The sequence below is a fragment of the Dromiciops gliroides genome, chromosome 3, assembly GCF_019393635.1.
Source record: "Dromiciops gliroides isolate mDroGli1 chromosome 3, mDroGli1.pri, whole genome shotgun sequence".
In the NCBI taxonomy this organism is placed as follows: Eukaryota; Metazoa; Chordata; class Mammalia; order Microbiotheria; family Microbiotheriidae; genus Dromiciops; species Dromiciops gliroides.
This window is the reverse complement of record NC_057863.1, coordinates 656,135,022-656,154,136: the sequence shown is the minus strand read 5'-3', so window position 1 is coordinate 656,154,136 and position 19,115 is coordinate 656,135,022. Positions and strand designations below refer to the sequence as shown.

Below are 19,115 nucleotides of genomic sequence, written 5' to 3'. Positions count from 1 at the left end.
CGATGTTGCTAAGACCTAAGTGCCTGGTGAATAGACATATGCTCACATATATGAAGCAGCTAGGTAGATTGAACACTAGACCTAGAGGCAGGAGGATCTAAGTTCAAATCCATCCTTAGACACTTAGTAAGGTGTGCATTCCTGGGCAAGTCACTTGCACCCTTTCTGCCTCAACTGAAAAATGGGCTTAATAATAGCACTCAATTAAGGGCAGCTAGGTGGCGAAGTAGATAGAGCACCAGCCCTGGAGTCAGGAGTACCTGAGTTCAAATCCAGTCTCAGACACTTAACACTTACTAGCTGTGTGACCCTGGGCAAGTCACTTAACCCCAATTGCCTCACTAAAAAAAAAAATAAATAAATAAATTTTAAAAATAAAAAAATAAATAATAGCACTCAATTCCCAAAGGTATTATATGGCTCAAAGAAGATAATATTTCTAAATTGCTTTGTGAGACTTGAAATGCAATTTAACAGCCAATCATTATTTTTAATAATTGAAATAATGAGTTCACTTATTTTTGCAACACTGATGACTAATATTGAAGTAATACAAGTTACAAGGATAGAGACGAGATCTCTTTAATCATTGGAGTGACTTTCATGTTTTGCATAGGTACACATGTATAACTTACATTGAATTGCTTGCCTTCTCAAAGGGATGGTGAGGAGGGAGGGAGGGAGAGAATTGGGAACACAACATTTAAAAATGAATGTTAAAAATTATTTTTACATATAATTGGGAAAAAGTAAAATGCTAAATAAATATATATAAACAAACAAATAAACAAATGAATGGATAGATGGATTGATGGATGGATGAAAAAGAAACTCTCTACCATTGCAAGCCAGCACTTTCTCTGCAACAACTAGGTTTAGAATTACCTAGAGCATGGAGAGTTTAGGTGATTTACCCAGAGCCATGCTGCCAGGTCATAGTCTAGGACCTTGACTCACTCTCCCAACTCCCAACTCCCAACACAGGAAGGCCGGATTCCCAGAGGGAAACTGGATACTTCTCATCTCAGGCTTCTAGGGGTAACTCTGAGAGACTGGGTATGTATTTCTAATACCATGGCTCATTAGTTTCTACAATGAGTCTTCCCACTATGCATTATTACTTGATATCAATTAGCCATCTAGGGTTAATTAGCTTTTTTTTGGGGGGGGGTGAGGCAATTGGGGTTAAGTGACTTGCCCAGGGTCACACAACTAGTAAGTGTTAAGTGTCTGAGGCCGGATTTGAACTCAGGTACTCCTGAATCCAGGGCCAGTGCTCTATCCACTGCGCCACCTAGCTGCCCCCGTTAATTAGCTTTTACAACAGATTATTAAATAAGGTCATATAATAAGAATATCTGGTATGACCATTCTTCCTGAGAGTTAATAAAGAACAGTGAATAGCCCAAACTCTAACACTAAAAGTGAGAGTTCACACAAGTCATTTAAAATTCCCTGAACATCAGTTTCTTTTGTCTTTAAAGTAGGATAATCAGGTTACATTATTTGTGAGTACTCTTCCAGGTCTAACAGGCAAATTGTGAAATAGGATTCATTTGGTCCCCTCCTCTATTCTCATCAGTATTAATCAGTTAGATTTCCATTGAGATAGTGATTACAAGTTCAATATTTTAAGCCCCAGAGCTATGAACTACATATTGTAAATTCTCTTGCTTAATATCAGCAAACTAACTAAAGGCCCTCCAAACTGGTTTTCCTTATACTGACCAAGCCCAGTGTGGTGAAGGTGACTTAATTACGTGGAAAATCCCCCAACTTATACGTGTAGCTTTGGACCACTATCTCTTTTCCAATAAGAACAGGCAATTATGGGGCAGCTAGATGGCGTAGTGGATAGAGCACTGGCCCTAGAGTCAGGAGTACCTGAGTTCAAATCCAGTCTCAGACACTTAACACTTACTAGCTGTGTGACCCTGGGCAAGTCACTTAACCCCAATTGCCTCACTAAAAAAAAAAAAAGAACAGGCAATTATTTTATCACCACCTTATGACCACTTAATCAGGAGAAATGTCCCATGCTTAACCCAACCTGAGGCCCCACACTCTGATATCATTTCTAGTTGACACATCATTTTTGGCCCTTGAAGCAAGGTCTATGAACCAATGGGGTTCTTTATTTTATATAGTCCCTCTATAGTGTTTAAGGATCAAATCTGAAATCAAGCCTTATAAAAAATATGGTCCTGGAAGAATTCCTCAGACCTCATATTGTGAAGAACTGTGGTCCATTTTGTTAGAGGGGAACATGGACCGATTAATAAAGTGCCAACAGCTCAGAGCCTGAGTGGTTTTATGAGCAGATAAGACAATTTTAAGTTGTTTTATAAACTACAGTTTTCCCCTAGATTCATGGTGCTTGGATGTGAAAGAAAGCCTGAAGTTTCCAAGGCCATGCCAGCAGAATTAAGGTGAAAAGACAAGACTTAACAAGAAAGGCTGACAGAGTTGGAACAAACTGGACCAAAAAGTTGGCCACCTGGGGGCAACTAGATGGCACAGTGGATAAAGCACCGGCCCTGGATTCAGGAGGACCTGAGTTCAAATCTGGCTTCAGACACTTGACACTTACTAGCTGTGTAACCCTGGGCAAGTCACTTAACCCTCATTGCCCCACTAAAAAAAAAAAAAAGTTGGCCACCAGCTAAGGGGTTTTCTTGGCAATAATAACTACTAAACACCAGTGACATTAAGATCTGGGATGGAAAAGAGAGTGGGGCATTGCCAATCATGCCAATGATAGGCTCTTTGAAGTATGAATTTTATTCTGGCTGCCCTGCCCCATAGAGTTGCAATTGGAGTAGGAAAGTCCTCAGTTCACATCCTTTCTGAACACTTAATAGCTATGTGGCATCTAGTTGGTTTAGTGACTAGAGTTCAGGGCCTGGGGACAGAAAGACCTGAATTCAAGTCTAGCCTCAGTCAGTGACTAGCTGTGACCCTAGGCTTGTCACTTAACTTCTCTCTGCTACAACTATAAAAGGGAGATTAATAATAGCACCTACCTTCCAGGGTGGTTCTAAGGGTCAAATTATATTTGTAAAACCTTTATCACAGTGTGCACAGCACATAGTAGGTACTTAATAAAACCTATATCTTTCTTCCCTTCTGTCTGGTATAATGCTGGACAAGTCAATTCAGCTGATAGAAAGGAAAAAGAATCTCCACCTGTGGGAATCTGTAGCACTCCAGAAGGGTCCCCATCTGGACAGAGAGGGCAGATGTGGCTCCTCCTATAACAGCCATGGACTTGTCCTGTCTCTCACAGCTATAATTTGGGATAGTCTGGCCCCATCCTGAAAGCCACCTCAGGGAGCTCTCCAAGGTCCTGGCATCACTGTGGTAGCTGTTGTAGATGTGATATCCCAGGGTAGTATTAGGGAGCAGCCAGGGGTCTCTGTTGATCTCTTCCACAGCAAACATCAGGGCCAGAACTTGCTGGTAATGTTTGTGCAACCACCTTTAGGGAGAGAAGAGAAGATCAGAAGATAGCAACCGATCCTAGAACTCATTGCCTGCAGGACCTGAATCACTCAGCCATTTCATTCAACAAATGCTTTAAGGAGACCCAGCCAGCCAGGCCAAGTTCAGAGCACAGAGGCTGAGGCAGCCTGACAGGGATCACAAACATCTTTTTTCATATGACCTGCACCCCTTCATTATTGACCCTCCTGAAATTTGAAGTATGGGTGATGGAGGGACAACTTCTCCAAAACTCCTACTGCAGCTGAGTACCCAGAATTGTCACCTTACTCAGCTCTACCTCCTAGCCTCTTTGCCTTCCTTCATGATTCAGCTTAAATCTCTCCTGATAAAAGAGACCCCGACATTCCCCTAAGAGCTTGTGTTTTCCTTCTTAGGATATCTCCTCATACATAGTCTATGTCTTGTATCGACTTAGCTGTTTCAAGGTTGTCTCCTCCCTTAGAATATTAGCTCATTAAAGGCATGGACCAATATTTTAACTTTCTTTCTATCTCCAACACTTGGTAGAATGCGTGGCATATAGTAAGCACTTAACAAATGCTTGTTGACTGATTGCCTGCAGGACCTGAATCACTCAGCCATTTCATTCAACAAATGTATAATGACCAGTTACTGTGTGCAAAGCAATATCCAAATAAGGTTGGCTCCCTGGCCTCAGTCTTATAATCTCATTCACAATACACACCCATCAATAACCACACTCTCAGTCAGTCTATGATAAATGCCACATTCGTAGTATTACACATACTAGCAGTTCAAGGAAGGCAGATGTACTCTGATTCACTGTCTCCTTTCAAGAGGCAACTTTTACACCCTGGAAAAGCTTCCCAGGGAGAAGCTGAGCATGGATAAAGTATCTGTTCCCAGTTCATGGGAACCTGTTTCATTCAACAAAGTGTTTTTGTCAGTTTTGTCCCTTGAGGAAAACTCTAACAGGCTCTGAGTCTCCAAAGAGGCAAGAACAAGAGCATGCTCACTGAGCCAAGGCTAGGAACTCTTGTGCTCATCAGCCTATCTGGTCTCATTTTCTTAGGTCTTGTCTAACAGAATCTTTTCTTGGATTGCTCTCTTAGAGCCCATTCCCTTTCCAATGTCTAATTTTTTTCATGGATACCAACCATGCGTCCTATCTCTGACTAATTTTTGCTCTGTACTTGTACTGGTTGTAATAAAAATGGGCCTCTAGTTTGAACAGAACACTCCTTAGTTGCATCCCTTCATAACAGAGTGATTGCTGTTGCCATTGGCCCACCCACACTGTGCCAGCTTATACTAGAGTTTTTTCATCAGAAAATGCTTGGAATCAGTCCATCCTACTTTCTCTTCCCCTCACTACTTCTTCCTGACTCTTCTGGCATACACAGGACCCAGAGAAAGATCCTGTGCATTGTTAACTAAGGCTAGAGAAAGGGGAATATGAAAAGGTTACTTTTCTTCATGAGTGAGACCTAAAATTCCAGTGAACCAGTGAAGGAAAGGGGCAGGGGTACTGGAAACAGTCATATTCAAGACAGTTAAGCTAAGACTTTATCAATATGGGGAGAAGTAAATTCATCTCCTCACATCTAGCCTTTATGAGCACTCTAGAGGTAGCAAAGCTTTCTGTATAAGGCATCCCAACCCCAAATTGTATGAACCAAACAATTGTCAAGTTTTATCTTCCCTTGGAGAAAGCCAAGGGCAAGCAATTCATCCTGCCCTATTTTCCCTGTCCATTGCCTTTTCCATATAAAGAGGCTTTGGGCACCACCATTCATTCTGGTTCTTGATGCCCCAGGGGCTTCCCAGGCTTTCACACCAGAACCAGGGCGTGCCTTAAGCACCACTGCAAGTACCAAACCAGTCCAGCCTATGTCACATACAACTCTAATAGGCTCATTCTAATCTAAGGACAAGTTGTAGCTCCAAGAACTCAAATCCACAGAGGTTCTCTTTTCAGAAAGTTCCAAACACCTAGTGTTTCTTTGTACCTACACACATATAAATGGGACAATCAATGGAGCTCTCCATGATTGCTCTGGCTGGAGCTTTTCCCAAGAATTGATTGTGAATTCTTGCCCCTGAAAAGGAACAGCCCCTTGCTTAAAAGAACTTCCATGTTTAGAAATTTTTATTTGGTCCTCACATGCATCTGACATCTGGAACTGGTAACTGTATTAAAGAGGACTGGCTCTCGCAATCCAGAAGAAAAAAAAAAAGAACTGTGGAATATGGATGCTGATTGAACCATATGATTTCTTTTGTCTTTGGTGCTATCATTTTTCTATTTTGAGGTTTTTCCTCATTGCTCTGATTCTTCTCTTATGGCATGACTGAAGCAGAAATATGTTTAATGTTGTTATGTATATATATATATATATGTATGTGTGTGTGTATATATATATATATATATACATATATACATATATACATATATATGTAAAACCTATATCAGATTTCCTGCTGTCTGGGGGAGGGAAGAGGGAGGGGAGGGAGGAAGAAAATTTTGAAATTGGAAATCTTATGTAAATAAATGCTGAAAGCTATCTCTACATGTAACTAGAAAATAATAAAATACTTTTATTTTAAAAAAATTTACAGGTGTGGTAAAAAGTTTCCTATCAGTCGGTTAGTGAATACGGAAAGACGCCAGTTTTTGAAGGACCACCCTTTCGGGGAGGAGACCGACGGCCGTGCATGGGCTACGCACACCAGCCCGGCTGCTAAGCACTCCACTTCCGGGGTTCGAGCTTAAAAGGCAAGGAGAGAACAGAAGTGAGATCTCTTGCCTGCTCTCCTGGTCCAATGACTGTGCTGCTCAGACAGATGCTGACTGGAATTGGACACGGCCCGGCTCGCCGTTAGCAGCACGTGCCTGATGCAGCTCTCCTCCCCGAAAGGTGGCCTTGGGCTTTTGGTGAGTTTTATACGGAATATAGACTAAGCTTAGACTTAAGACTATTTGTTTTGTATTTCTACTTTCCTATCTCTCTAATCAACATCACCTTGTAACTACCACACAATAAAAGCTCTAACTAGAGACCAGAAGCTTCTTCCATTTACTAGTCTGGGAGATAAATTAAGGGAAAGGTTAAAGAGGGGAAATTAATGCTCTAGTATCCAATTTTAAATCTCACACAGGAAATATAATTTGGTTTACCAATTTTAATAGACAAATATGAATGATTAAGACAGAGTCATTTCCTGGTAGGCCACACAAGAATAACAACAAAAAGTAAAATATCAGAAGAAATATGAAAAATAGGACTTGTAATAATAAATGTGAAGGATTCTACATAAATTAATCTATTATTCTACTTAAATTAATCTATTTCTTTAGTTCCATGCTAGACAAATTACCAAAAGATTATTTTATAGAGCTAGAAAAAAAATAACAAAATTCATCTGGAAGAAAAAAGGTCAAGGAGATAAAGGAAATCAATGAAATAATGTAAAGAAAATGTTCTAAATCTCAAACTGGAATATAAAGGGGTAATTATCAAAATAGCCTAGTATTGGCAAGAATAGTGGAGGGTCAGCTAGGTGGTTCAGTGGATAGAGCATTGGCCTGGAGTCAGAAGGACCTGAGTTCAAATCCAGCCTCAGACACTTGACACTTACTAGCTGTGTGAACCTGGCAAGCCATTTAACCCTCATTGCCCCACCCCTCCTACAAAAAACAATTCTGAAGTACCACCTCATACCTATCAGGTGGGCTAATATGATAAAAAAAAAAGGAAAAGTAAAATAATAAACATTTGAGTGGATGTAGGAAAATTGGGACACTAATGCATTGCTGTTAGAGTTGTGAATTGATCCAACAATTCTGCAACTATACCCATCCATTTTGTAACTATACCCAAAGGCCCATAAAAGTGTGCATGCCCTTTGATCCAGTAATGCCACTGCTAGGAATATATCCCAAAGACATCCAAAAAGGGCCGGGGGGGGGCTTATTTGTACAAAAATATTTATAGAAGATCTCTTTGTACAGGCTAAGAATTGGAAATCAAGAGCATGTCCATCAATTGTGGCATGGCTAACCAAGCTGTGGTATATGACTGTGATGGAATGCTATTATACCATAAGAAATGACAAGCAGGACTATTTCAGAAAAAACCTGGAAAGACCTAAATGAACTGGTGCAAAGAGAAGTGAGAAGAACCAGGAGAATGTTGTACACAGTAAGAGCAATATTGTGGGCAGCTAGATGATGCAGTGGATAGAGCACTGGCCCTGGATTCAGGAAGACCTGAGTTCAAATCCAGCCACAGACACTTAACTTACTAGCTGTGTGACCCTGGGCAAATCACTTAACCCCAATTGCCTCACCAAAAAAAAAAGAAAAACAACAACAAAAAAAAACCAAGAGCAATATTGTATGATAAAGAACTGTGAATGACTTGGCTATTCTCAGCAATACAATGTTCTAAGACAATCCCAAAGGACTGATAATGAAGCAAACTATAGATCTCCAGAGAAAGAACTGATATTAATTGAATACATACTAAACCATGCTATTTTTTACTTTTTTTCTTTCTTCCTTTCTTTTTCTCCATCCCAGTCTTGTACAAAATAGCTAAGATGGAAATGCTTCACATTATTACACATGTATGAACTATATCACATTGCTTATGATTTGGGGAAGAAGGAAGAGGAAAGAGACAGGGAAAGATAGAATTTGGAACTCCAAGCTTTTAAAAAAGGTTTTTAAATTTTGTTTTCACATCTAATTGAGGAGAGAAATAAAATATTATATTAAAAATAAATGTGAAGTTAAAATTTTCTTACTAAAACAAAAAGTTAAATAATGGATTATGAAGCAATTCATTTGGTCTGGAGGTAGGTTTGGAGCTTTACTTATAAATCTGTTTTTGGGGTTTTTTTGGCAGGGCAATGAGGGTTTAGCGACTTGCCCAGGGTCACACAGCTAGTTAAGTATCAAGTGTCTGAGGCTGGATTTGAACTCAGGTCCCCCTGAATCCAGGACCAAGGCTTTATCCACTGTGCCCGCTACCAGCCCCCTTGTAGATCTGGAGACTCTATTATATGCAATGCTGGAAGAAAGACTGGGTGAAGTACACAGAAAAAGGAAATCCTGAAAAAGCTGTTTTCATTATATCATGTGAGGAAATATTTTTATAGAGATTTTTTCAAGTTAGCTACTCTCGGGGCAGCTAGGTGGTGCAGTGGTTAGAGCACTGGCCCTGGAGTCAAGAGTACCTGAGTTCAAATCCAGCCTCAGACATTTAACACTTACTAGCTGTGTGGCCCTGGGCAAGTCACTTAACCCCAATTGCTTCACTAAAAAAAAAAAAAAATTTTTTTAATTAAAAAAAAAAAAGTTAGCTACTCTCCTGAGAAAGCTGAATGGTGGGACTGTATTTCCAGAACTAAGGAGAAAACAATTGCAGCAAATGTGCCTTTGGCTGTGATGATTCCTGAGATAATGTAAATGATTTTTTATAATTTTGTTTTATTGTACCTGTTAGTAAATAATATAGGCAGTAACTTTGATATTTTTAAGCCTAGGAGATGAAGATTTTGAGATTCTATATTATATATGTATAATGTACATATATGCATATATATTAAGTACAGAGAGAGGGGAGATAGAGAGATTAACTAACATTTTGGAGAAATTTCACTAGTTTACTTTATAAAAGTTATATATAAATATAAATAAAATAAATAATATTTAAGCTGGGTTGGGGACTTATATTTGATTATATAATTAATGAGGAAAAGGCTATAATTTCAGTCACACCTTTGAATTACCTTAAAACTCAGGATTCTGAGAGTTATTTAAGGTACCAAATGAAGTAACGAAGCTCGCTCGGTGAAACAGTGGATGGAATCACAGACCTTAAGTCAGGAAGACATCTTCCTGAGTTCAAATCTGGTCTCGGACACTTACTAGCTGTGTGACCCTGAACTAGTCACTTAACTTTGTTTGCTTCAGTTTCCTCATCTGTAAAATGAGAAGAAAATTGCAATTTGCTCAAGTATCTTTGCCAAGAAAACCTCAAATGGAGTCAAGGAGAGTCAGACATGACTGAAAATGACTGAACAACCAAGTTGAGGGGCTACTTAAGGTGAACCTCCTCTCGCCCCATACAGGCCACACATTAATTGGCCAACCTTCAACCCTTGCTATATGTTTACTGTTAATGGTTCTTTTGCAGATACCACCATTCTTCTAGTCACTCAGGTTTATGTCCCAAATATCATACACTACTCTTGATATTCACTCTTACCCATTGAATGAGTTGTCAAATTGATTCTATTTCCTCAACCAACCTGGATGTGATCCCTTTTTGATCATTCATGCCACAACTTCTCTAGTGCAAGATTTTATAAGCTCTTGCCTAGAATACCATAATAGTCTCTGAGGCGATCTCCTTGCATTTATTCATTCCCCTCTCAGATCCATCCTTCATAAAGGAGACTTGTGTCCATCTCACTTCTCTATTCAAGAAGCTTCACTAATTTACCATTGCCTCTAAAGTAAAAAACAAATCCCTCTGTTTAACATTGAAAGTCCCTTGCAATCTGGGCACAAATGATTTCTCTAGCCAATGCAAATTGCATTGAACAAACTTGCCTCCTGATTTTTTCCCCATCACATGACATTCTGCACCTTTGTAAATCATGCCTGAGTTTTTCTCCCTCTTCACCTCAGCCTCTTGGAACCTCTCACTCCCTTGCAAGATCTTCTAACATGCCTCCTCCTACAACAGTTCTTTCTTGATGATTCCAGTTGGCAGACTCCTCCCCTTTGCTTTTTTGTTTAATTATCATATATCTTGAATTTACTTATCTTTGGATACATAGCATCCTTCCCACCCACCACCCACCCCTCAGGTCCTTGGGCAGAGACTAGTTTGTTTCCTGTGTATCTAACACAATGTCTGGCACATAGTACTAATAATGAAATAATAATAACAATAATAGCCAACATTTATAAAGCACTTTTGTGCTAGGCAATGGGCTGAGCACGTTTCACTATTAACTCATTTTATCTTGAACAATATAAAAAGGTAAGTGCTTTGATGATCCTCATTTTCAGAAGAGGAAACAGAGGCAAACAGAAGTTAAGTGACTTGCTCATAGTCACCAGCTATTGTGTGCTTGAGGACAGACTGGAACTCAGGTTTTCCTGACTCTAATCACAGCATTCTGTCCACAGCAGTACTTAGTTGGCCGTTTTATATGTGTGTGTGTGTGTGTGTGTGTGTGTGTGTGTGTGTATGTATGTGTGTGTGTGTGTATGTTTCTGTTGTCAGGAACATAGATTTGCAGAGCCCCAGAAAACTCACTAAATACAGAGTTGCAGCTTGGCATCAGTGAAGAATTTTCCCACCATAAGTTCCTTATTTCATTGAAATAACATGTAGATGACTGCAAATGTATAACTTATATTGAGTTGCTTGATTTCTTAGGGAGGGGCTAGGATGGAGGAAGGAAGAAAATTTGGAACACAGAGTTTGAAAAAATTGGGGGTTTTTTAACATGTAACTTGGGGAAAGTTCTGAATAAATAAATAAATTTTAAAAACATGAAGAAAAAGAAATAACATTCTAGACCAATTATTCATCATTTTCCAATGAAGGCTGATTCCTCTCAGCACACACACACACACACACACACACACGCATGCATACAACTGGAACCCAAAGTCATGTCTGAGTACCATCAGTGAAACTGGCATGGGAAGGGTTGCCCCAGAGAGGGATTCAAGACCTTTTTTTTTAACTTAACCTCATCTTTCTGAGAAAGTGCATGGCGACTGCTCAGTTAAATGTGTTTTCACAGAAGTTCAGTACCTGCTCTGTCATCCTGCCTTTTCCCATCAGGGACAGAGCAGGCAGGCACTATTTACCTCTGACACAAAGCTTCCAACCAGTGCCCACACCATCAGCATGAAGTAGAACAAGATCCAGAGAAAAAGTCAGGCACCAGACGACCAGCCCAGCTGAAGCAGGTAAGGTGATTCTATGCCAAGTTGCAAGTTCACACAAAGAGAAAGCACAAAGCTCTTGAAGCCTCTAAAAGTTCAATTACAGATTTCAGAAACAACATCATGAAGCCAAAGGTAGAAAAGACCTAAGAGGCCATCTCCTCTGAGCCGTTCATTTAATCATAACACCAAGAGCGTATGTGGCCCATCCAGCATGTTGTACATCATTTCTTACTTGATCTTCACAACATCCCTGGGAGTGAGACACTATTTTACAGAGCAGGAAGCTGAAGCTAAGAAAGGGTTAGTGACATGCCCAGGATAACACAACTCAGAAATATGCAGAACATAATTTGAACTCAGGTCTTCCTGACTCCAATTCCAGCATCCTATCCACTCACTCCATTTCTTCCTCTCTGATGAGGAAATTGAGGCCAGCAAGCTTAAATGCTTGCTCAAAATCACCAAGCTAATGAGGATCAGAGGCAGATTTTGGACGCAGGACCTCGGATTTTTGAGCCAGGACATTTCTTCAGCATAGAGTTTGTCTATCCATCCTTGATGCTTCCATTGGTGTGACTCTGGGGGGACTCTTGGGGAGAAATCTATTTGGGGAGCTCATTTAGGGAGCACAAATGACAAGACTAGTGGCAGGAGCCTAGTTACCTTGGTTGTGTCCCCCCAGCCTATCTTTAAAAGTGCCATGGGGCTCAAAGAAGAATCTGATGGGGCAATGAACCCCTCCTCATCAGTGGAGGACTCTGCACACAGCATTGTCTAATGATTTGGGAGAGAAGCCACCTTCCTTTGATCTTCTTAAGTGAAAGAAAGCACATAACTGTTTCTCACCTTCGCCTGTTATCAAAGGCTGCATTCATTCAGTCTTTGTTAAGCATGCCTAGGAAGGGCATTGGTCTTAGTCTCAGAAAACCTTCCTGTCCAGGCTCTCTTGGAGGCTCAATTTCCCTATCTGTGAAATGTGCATAATAATGATAATAAGCAGGATCCCTGCCCCACAAGGAATGCTTAGAATACAGGCGTGCGCGCACGCACGCACACACACACACACACACACACACACACCTAGGGATAAATGGGAGAAATTCTGTGTTGACCATTTTTCTGGGCAGGTTTGCTAACAGGAAAATAAAGGATTTCATTATTTGGTTGTATCCAATGATGTGGCACAAGTGCTCATTGCCTGGGATGGGTGCCCATACCAAATATCCTGTTCACAGAATGAAAAAAAAAATTATTTTTAAATTGATGTTTTCATGATACCTTAAGGTGACAAAAAAACCTTTATATACATTATGCCATTTGATGGTCACAATCCCTTAGGAGATAAGCACTAATATTATTCCCATTTTCCCATGAAGAAATGGGCTCAGTAAAGTTAAGCGATCATAAAGGACACTGCAAAACTTAAAGTGCTATATAAAATCTATTATTGTCCTCATCATTATTACTGTTGCTCTTAAACACACAGAGCAAGTCCCTGAGGCTGGATTTGAACCCACATCTTCCTTCCTCTATGTCCAGCACTGGAAAAGGGAAAGCTGCTGATTCTAGTGCCAGATAGCCTCCTGCTTGTGTATGGAGTGCCTTAGGACTTTCCTTTATCCTTTCTATCACAGATAGCATCACAGTCACTGCAGGGAAGACAGCTGGACCTTGTCCAAGACAATGAGATAAAGGACAAGTCCTTCCTGTTTCTGGGACTTCAGCAGCCACAGGGAAGATACAAGTGGCAATGAGGGAGCCCCTCCTAGGCCCTAGGTCCTAAGTCCTAAGTGAGTGAAAGGGTTTTTCTTGTCTATAGATTTTAAGAAGAGACAAAAGGATGAAAAAGATAAAAGAGCTGTCATAGACAAGAGAATAGGAAAAGTCGGAACCAGGGGCTGAATACTCAGACTTGCTCATCTCTTTCCTAAGAGAAGAGTTCAGGCAACTCTCCACTTACTGGTGTGGATTACAAGCCTTGTAGGGGTTCTCAGCTCCTGTGAAATCCTTCACTGCCATTAAATACAAGGGGAAAAACCCCCCAACAAGCAGGTCTCCGTTTCTGTGGACTCGTGGCTTGATTTGCTCAAAGCAGGGGAAGTTTTCTTTCTTGAATAAAGAAGGTAAGAATAGAGCCATCAGAATGAACACTGAAGCCTGTGTCCTGAGCATTGCCGCAAATTCCAAGCCTGTGAACAGTCAAGGCAACCAAAGCCACTTTTTAACTCATACTTTAAGGGGGAAAGTATTCTTTATCTGATGGGTGCTTTCTCTGGACAGACACTGGGCTGTCTCTGACACTGGACAGAAGTTCCATTCCTGTGCAGAAGTCAAACTGCGGAAACCAGGTGCCATTTATAAGCTTGGGAAAGATGGGAAGGGGTATGGTCCCTACTTGATGAAAGTGCATGTGTCAAGGGCAAGCTCTAGGGAGCATCCCTGCCTGGGGTTCTGCACCTGCATCTCAGCCTCCAAGGGAAAACCCAAAGACAATTATGATTAGACATCTTCCTTCCCCTTCCCGGCAAATCCTTATGATAATCAGGCAACCTGTTGCCTCAAGGACACTTGCTGAGCCTTGGAAACTTATGTGCAGTCAGAATTCCAAGGCTCAGGGGGAAATGGGAGTTGGATCAGGTGTGACCAGCCCAGACTTAGTGAGAAGGGGGGAGAATGACAGTGGGACTGCCTGCCCCCCAAACCTAGCCACTAACCTTCCATGAGCTGGGCAACAGACATCTTCCTGCATCAGGGCCTGGAAAAAATGCTCTTCAAGGCTTTTCCATGAATAGGGTCCTCACACTGGGCCCAAGCTCTCTCACACTGCTGCCTGGACCACACACTGACCCAAGGAGTCTTCCCTTGGGTTTGCCCAATTCCTGACTACTCTTGGGGGTCAATGTCACTATCCCTGATGGAATGGAGGATTCTTTATGACAGAGTTTCATTTGGTCTTTTTCTCCCCAGCATTTAGTCCACAGCCTGTTCACAGTAGACATTTAGTCAATGCCTATTGATTGAACTATTCTAGTCAGCCTTTCCTGGTCCCCACTCCTAAGCATGTCACTGCTAGTATCTTCCAATCTCAGTCCCTTCAGTACATTTCAGTTGCTCTGTATATATGTTCTATCAACCTATTTGTTCTCATGTCTCCCATTTTAGTATGTGTGCTCCTGAAAGGAGAGGATTGTGATTGTGCTTGACAACACATCTGGCACCTAGTAAGCTTGTACTTCTTGACTGCTTCATTTCTTCCTTTGTGTTCCCAGCACCTGCCCAGTGCCCGGCAGATTGAATGGTTATCGGGCTAAGTCCAGTGGCTACTGAGGTAACTTTCAACTCTGAAATTCAGTGATTCTCAGGTTTCTAGGAGCCACAATGTAAGAAGATAATAATAAGTTTGAATGTCCAGTGGCCAGTCAGGATGCCCAAGGACCTCAAGCTTTTTCTTCATGAGGATCAACTGCCCCAAATAGGGATGCTGAGCCTGGGGAGGACTTGGGTGGACATAGCCATTCAATACAAGTATTGGAAGGATAATCACATGAAAGAAGAATTCAGTTTACGCTGCTTAGTCACAAATAATTGAACTAGGACAAATGGAAAAAAGTGCTAATGAAGACAATTTAAGCAGGAAGCAGAGAAGAAAAAACCCTTTGTAAACATTGTGGTGCTGTCTACTTCAGGTGGTAGTGAGTACCTTCTCCTTGGAAGTCTCCATCCGGATGTTGGATAACCATTATTGGGAGGTGGAGACAGTAATTCTTTTCCCAGTTTAGGTTGGACTAGATGATGCCTCCACCTCCAAAGAGAGATCTGATATTGATGGAACACAGACTGAAGCAGGCGCTTTTTCATTTTCTCTCATTTTTTTTCTTTTATTCAAGTTTCCTTGTACAAAATGACAAATATGGGGCGGCTAGGTGGCGCAGTGGATAGAGCACCGGCCCTGGAGTCAGGAGTAACTGGGTTCAAATGCGGCCTCAGACACTTAACACTTACTAGCTGTGTGACCCTGGGCAAGTCACTTAACCCCAATTGCCTCACTTAAAAAATAAATAAATAAATAAAAATAAAAAATAAAAAAATAAAAAACAAAATGACAAATATGGTCATGTTTACATAACCATAAGCCTGTGAACACTTATGTATAAAAAATAGAAGTATAAACTATATATGATTGTTTACCACCTCAGGGAAGAGTCAGGGGAGGGAGGAAAGGAGGGATAAAAATTGGAATCCAAAACTATAAATAAAAATGTTTATTACTTTAAAGAAATAGGGGCAGCTAGGTGGCACAGTGGATAGGGCAGTGGCCCTGGAGTCAGGAAGACCTGAGTTCAAATCCGGCCTCAGACACTTAAGACTTACTAGCTATGTGACCCTGGGCAAGTCACTTAACCCCAATTCCCTAACCAAAATAATAATAATAATAATAAATAAGTTATACTAGATGGCCCCAGGTGTGCTAACTCTGAGAGAGTTTGTGAAAACTTAGTTCTCAGTAGGGTTTTTCTCTAATCTAAGGATGGAAATTGCAAAAGACTCCCATTTACATACCCTCTCCAAGCAGTCTCCATTCTCTTTTTTTTTTTTTTGATTCACAGAGTAAATCTTATGAGGGCAGCTAGGTGGCACCATAGTGGATAGAGTGCCAAGCCTGGAGTCAGGAAGACTTTTCTTCCTGAGTCAAATCTGGTCTCAGACACCAGCTGTGTGACCCTGGGCAGGTTACAACCTTATTTACCTCAATTTCTTTATTTGTAAAATGAGCTGGAGAAGGAAATAGCAAACCACTCTAGTTTCTTTGCCAAGAAAACCCCAAATGTGGTCACAAAGAGTACAACACCACTGAAAAATGACCAAACAACAAAATTTTGCCACGGTCAAGAAATTTGGAACTATGCCTAAAGGATTATAGAACTGGACATACCCTTTGGTCCAGCAATAAAACTGCTAGGTTTATATCCCAAAGACATCCCCAAAAAGAGAAAAAGACCTATTTGTACAAAAATATTTATAGCTGCTCTTTTTGTGGTGGCTAAGAATTGAAAATCAAAGGAATGCCCATCAATTGGGGAATAGCTAAACAAACTGTGGTATATGTTGGTGATGGAATATTATTATACTATAAGAAATGACAAGCAGGATGATTTCAGAAAGGCCTGGAAAGACATGTATAGGGAGGTAGGTAGGCCTCCACCAGTCGTGGATGACCATGGATCAGCGCCTTGAAGAGCCACAGTCCACAGTGTGGCTGTGCAGTCCGATACGGGAGCCACAACTCCTGAGTGACTTCTAACTGGTAACTGCCACATCCCATGTTGTATCTACCCTATGAGGAGGAGCTGGAGTGTCCTCTCCAGGGTGCTGGCCTGGGCAGATCAATATGGAAAACAAGCTGTTGCCCATGCAGCAAGTTTTCCCTCTCCACGACATTGGTGGATCCAAAGGAGAGGCAGAGCCAATACAGTTTGGCACCAGTGCCACCACAGGAGTTACCAGAGGGATGTGATGTCCAATATATGAAATTATAATATATGAAATTACATATAGTGAAGTCAGCAGAACCAAGTGAACATTGTGCACAGAGACAGCAATATTGTTTGAAGAAGAACTGTGAATGACTTGACTATTCTCAACAATACAATGATCCAAGACAATCCCAAAAGATTATTGACGAAACATACTATTCTTCTCCAAAGAAAGAACTGATATTGACAGAACAGACTGAAGCATGCCATTTTTCACTTTCTTTTTTTTTCTTTTAAGCAAGTTTTCTTGTACAGAATGACAAATATGGTAATGTTTTACATAATCATACATGTATAACCCATATCTGATTATTTGCTGCCTCAGGGAGGGGGGAGGGAAAAGAGAGAAAGAGGGATAAAAATTGGAATGCAAAACTATAAATAAAAATGTTTATCCAATTTTTAAAAAGAAAGAAATTTAGAGTGTGGCAAAATCTCAGTCAATGAAACTTCAAAAGGTAACAACTTAGCTTTGACCAACCACAGCATACCTATCTGAATATGAAAGACAACCTTTAACCAGAAGGATACTCTGTAGAGGTCTCCAAAAAGTAAAAGTTCAAAGCTATAAAATAATGGCATTTCTTATACAATGTTTCTAAACATTACAATGGGAAAAACAAGCATAGCACTAACAACATAAAACAGCACCATAGATTTAAAACAGACCCACAGGGGCAGCTAGGTGGCACAGTGGCTAAAGCACTGGCCCTGGATTCAGGAGTTCCTGAGTTCAAATCCAGCCTCAGACACTTGATACTTACTAGCTGTGTGACCCTGGGCAAGTCACTTAACCCTCATTGCCCCGCAAAACAAACAAATAAAACAAACAAAACAAAACAAACAAAAAAAAACACACATAAAACAGACCCACAATGAAACATTTTGCTAAGCCAATGATATTAATCCAGGAGAATGCATTTCTTAATTAATCTTACATGGAAAAATCATTTATCTACCAGTTTTTGCATTGTATTACATTAAATTGAGGGACCAATCTAATGCAATGAAAACCCAAACTAGTTTTAACTTTCTGAGGAGGAAACAAGAATTTCTACAAGCCAAGTTCACAAATTTTCTGACCTGCAAATCTTCCCATTCTCTTGGTATCTAAATGAAATCTAAAGTTTCCTTACATTTTTCTGCAATATGCTACTAAATTGTATACTTTTATCTATCTATATTTTATTTATCTACATTAGATATTTTGATATGTAACAAAAATTAGGGCTTTATTGTTCCAATTACATTAAAATGACTAATTCTATAGTCTTTCCTTCATCAACGTAGAAATTTCCAAAATGTACAGACATTTTCTCATCCTGCCAAGAGCTTACAAATTCATGGTCTATTCCGATTCCTTTTCATGACTGAGCCTCTAATTCACTTAGGCAATTAAGTTCTAAATCATTCACAGCAAACACACCTAGGTGGATAATAAGCTTCAAACTTAAAATCCACTCTCCCGATTGAGTTTTGTTGGTTATATATAGGAATGTTGATGATTTATGTAGATTGATCTTGCAGCCTGCAGGTGTGCTGAAATTATTAATTATTTCAACTAACTTTAGTTGACTCTTTAAGGCACTCTAAGTATGCCATTACATTATCTTCAAATGTGATAATTTCTGTTTCTTCTTTGCCTATACTTATTCCCTCACTTTCTTTTTCTTTTACAATTTCTTTTTTTTTTTTTAGTGAGGCAATTGGGGTTAAGTGACTTGCCCAGGGTCACACAGCTAGTAAGTGTTAAGTGTCTGAGGTCAGATTTGAACTCAGGTAGTCCTGAATCCAGGGCTGGTGCTTTATCCACTGCACCACCTAGCTGCCCCTTTTTTTTATCATTTCTATACCTAGCATTTATAGTACAATGTTAAATAGTAGTGGTGACAATGGGTACCCTTAATTTACTTCTGATTTTATGGAAAGGGCTTCTATTTTCCATTACATATAACATTTCTCTCATTTACAAATAAATAATCTATTTCTTTTTTTGTTCAACTAAGGCTTTTATATTTTTGTGAGTATTCATCTATTTCCTCTAAGTTATCAGTTTTATTAGCATATAATTGGGGGAAATGGTTTCTTTTCTTTATTTATTTTTTTATTTTTTGCAGGGCAATGGGAGTTAAGTG

At 40.1% G+C, this 19,115-nt stretch overlaps 1 protein-coding gene across 1 annotated transcript in view; it reads right to left on the bottom strand.

The window, feature by feature from the left end:
* LOC122748332 (vomeronasal type-2 receptor 26-like) overlaps nt 1-13,588 on the bottom strand; it is a 43,357-nt gene extending 29,769 nt beyond the window's left edge. Inside the window, exons 1-2 of the mRNA XM_043993991.1 lie at nt 13,407-13,588; nt 3,187-3,478 (exon numbers count right to left, since the gene is read on the bottom strand). Coding sequence (XP_043849926.1) covers nt 3,187-3,478; nt 13,407-13,585 — 471 coding nt within the window. The 5' untranslated portion in view covers nt 13,586-13,588. The remainder of the gene's footprint in view (nt 1-3,186; nt 3,479-13,406) is intronic.
* Between the last annotated feature and the right edge of the window lie 5,527 nt (nt 13,589-19,115).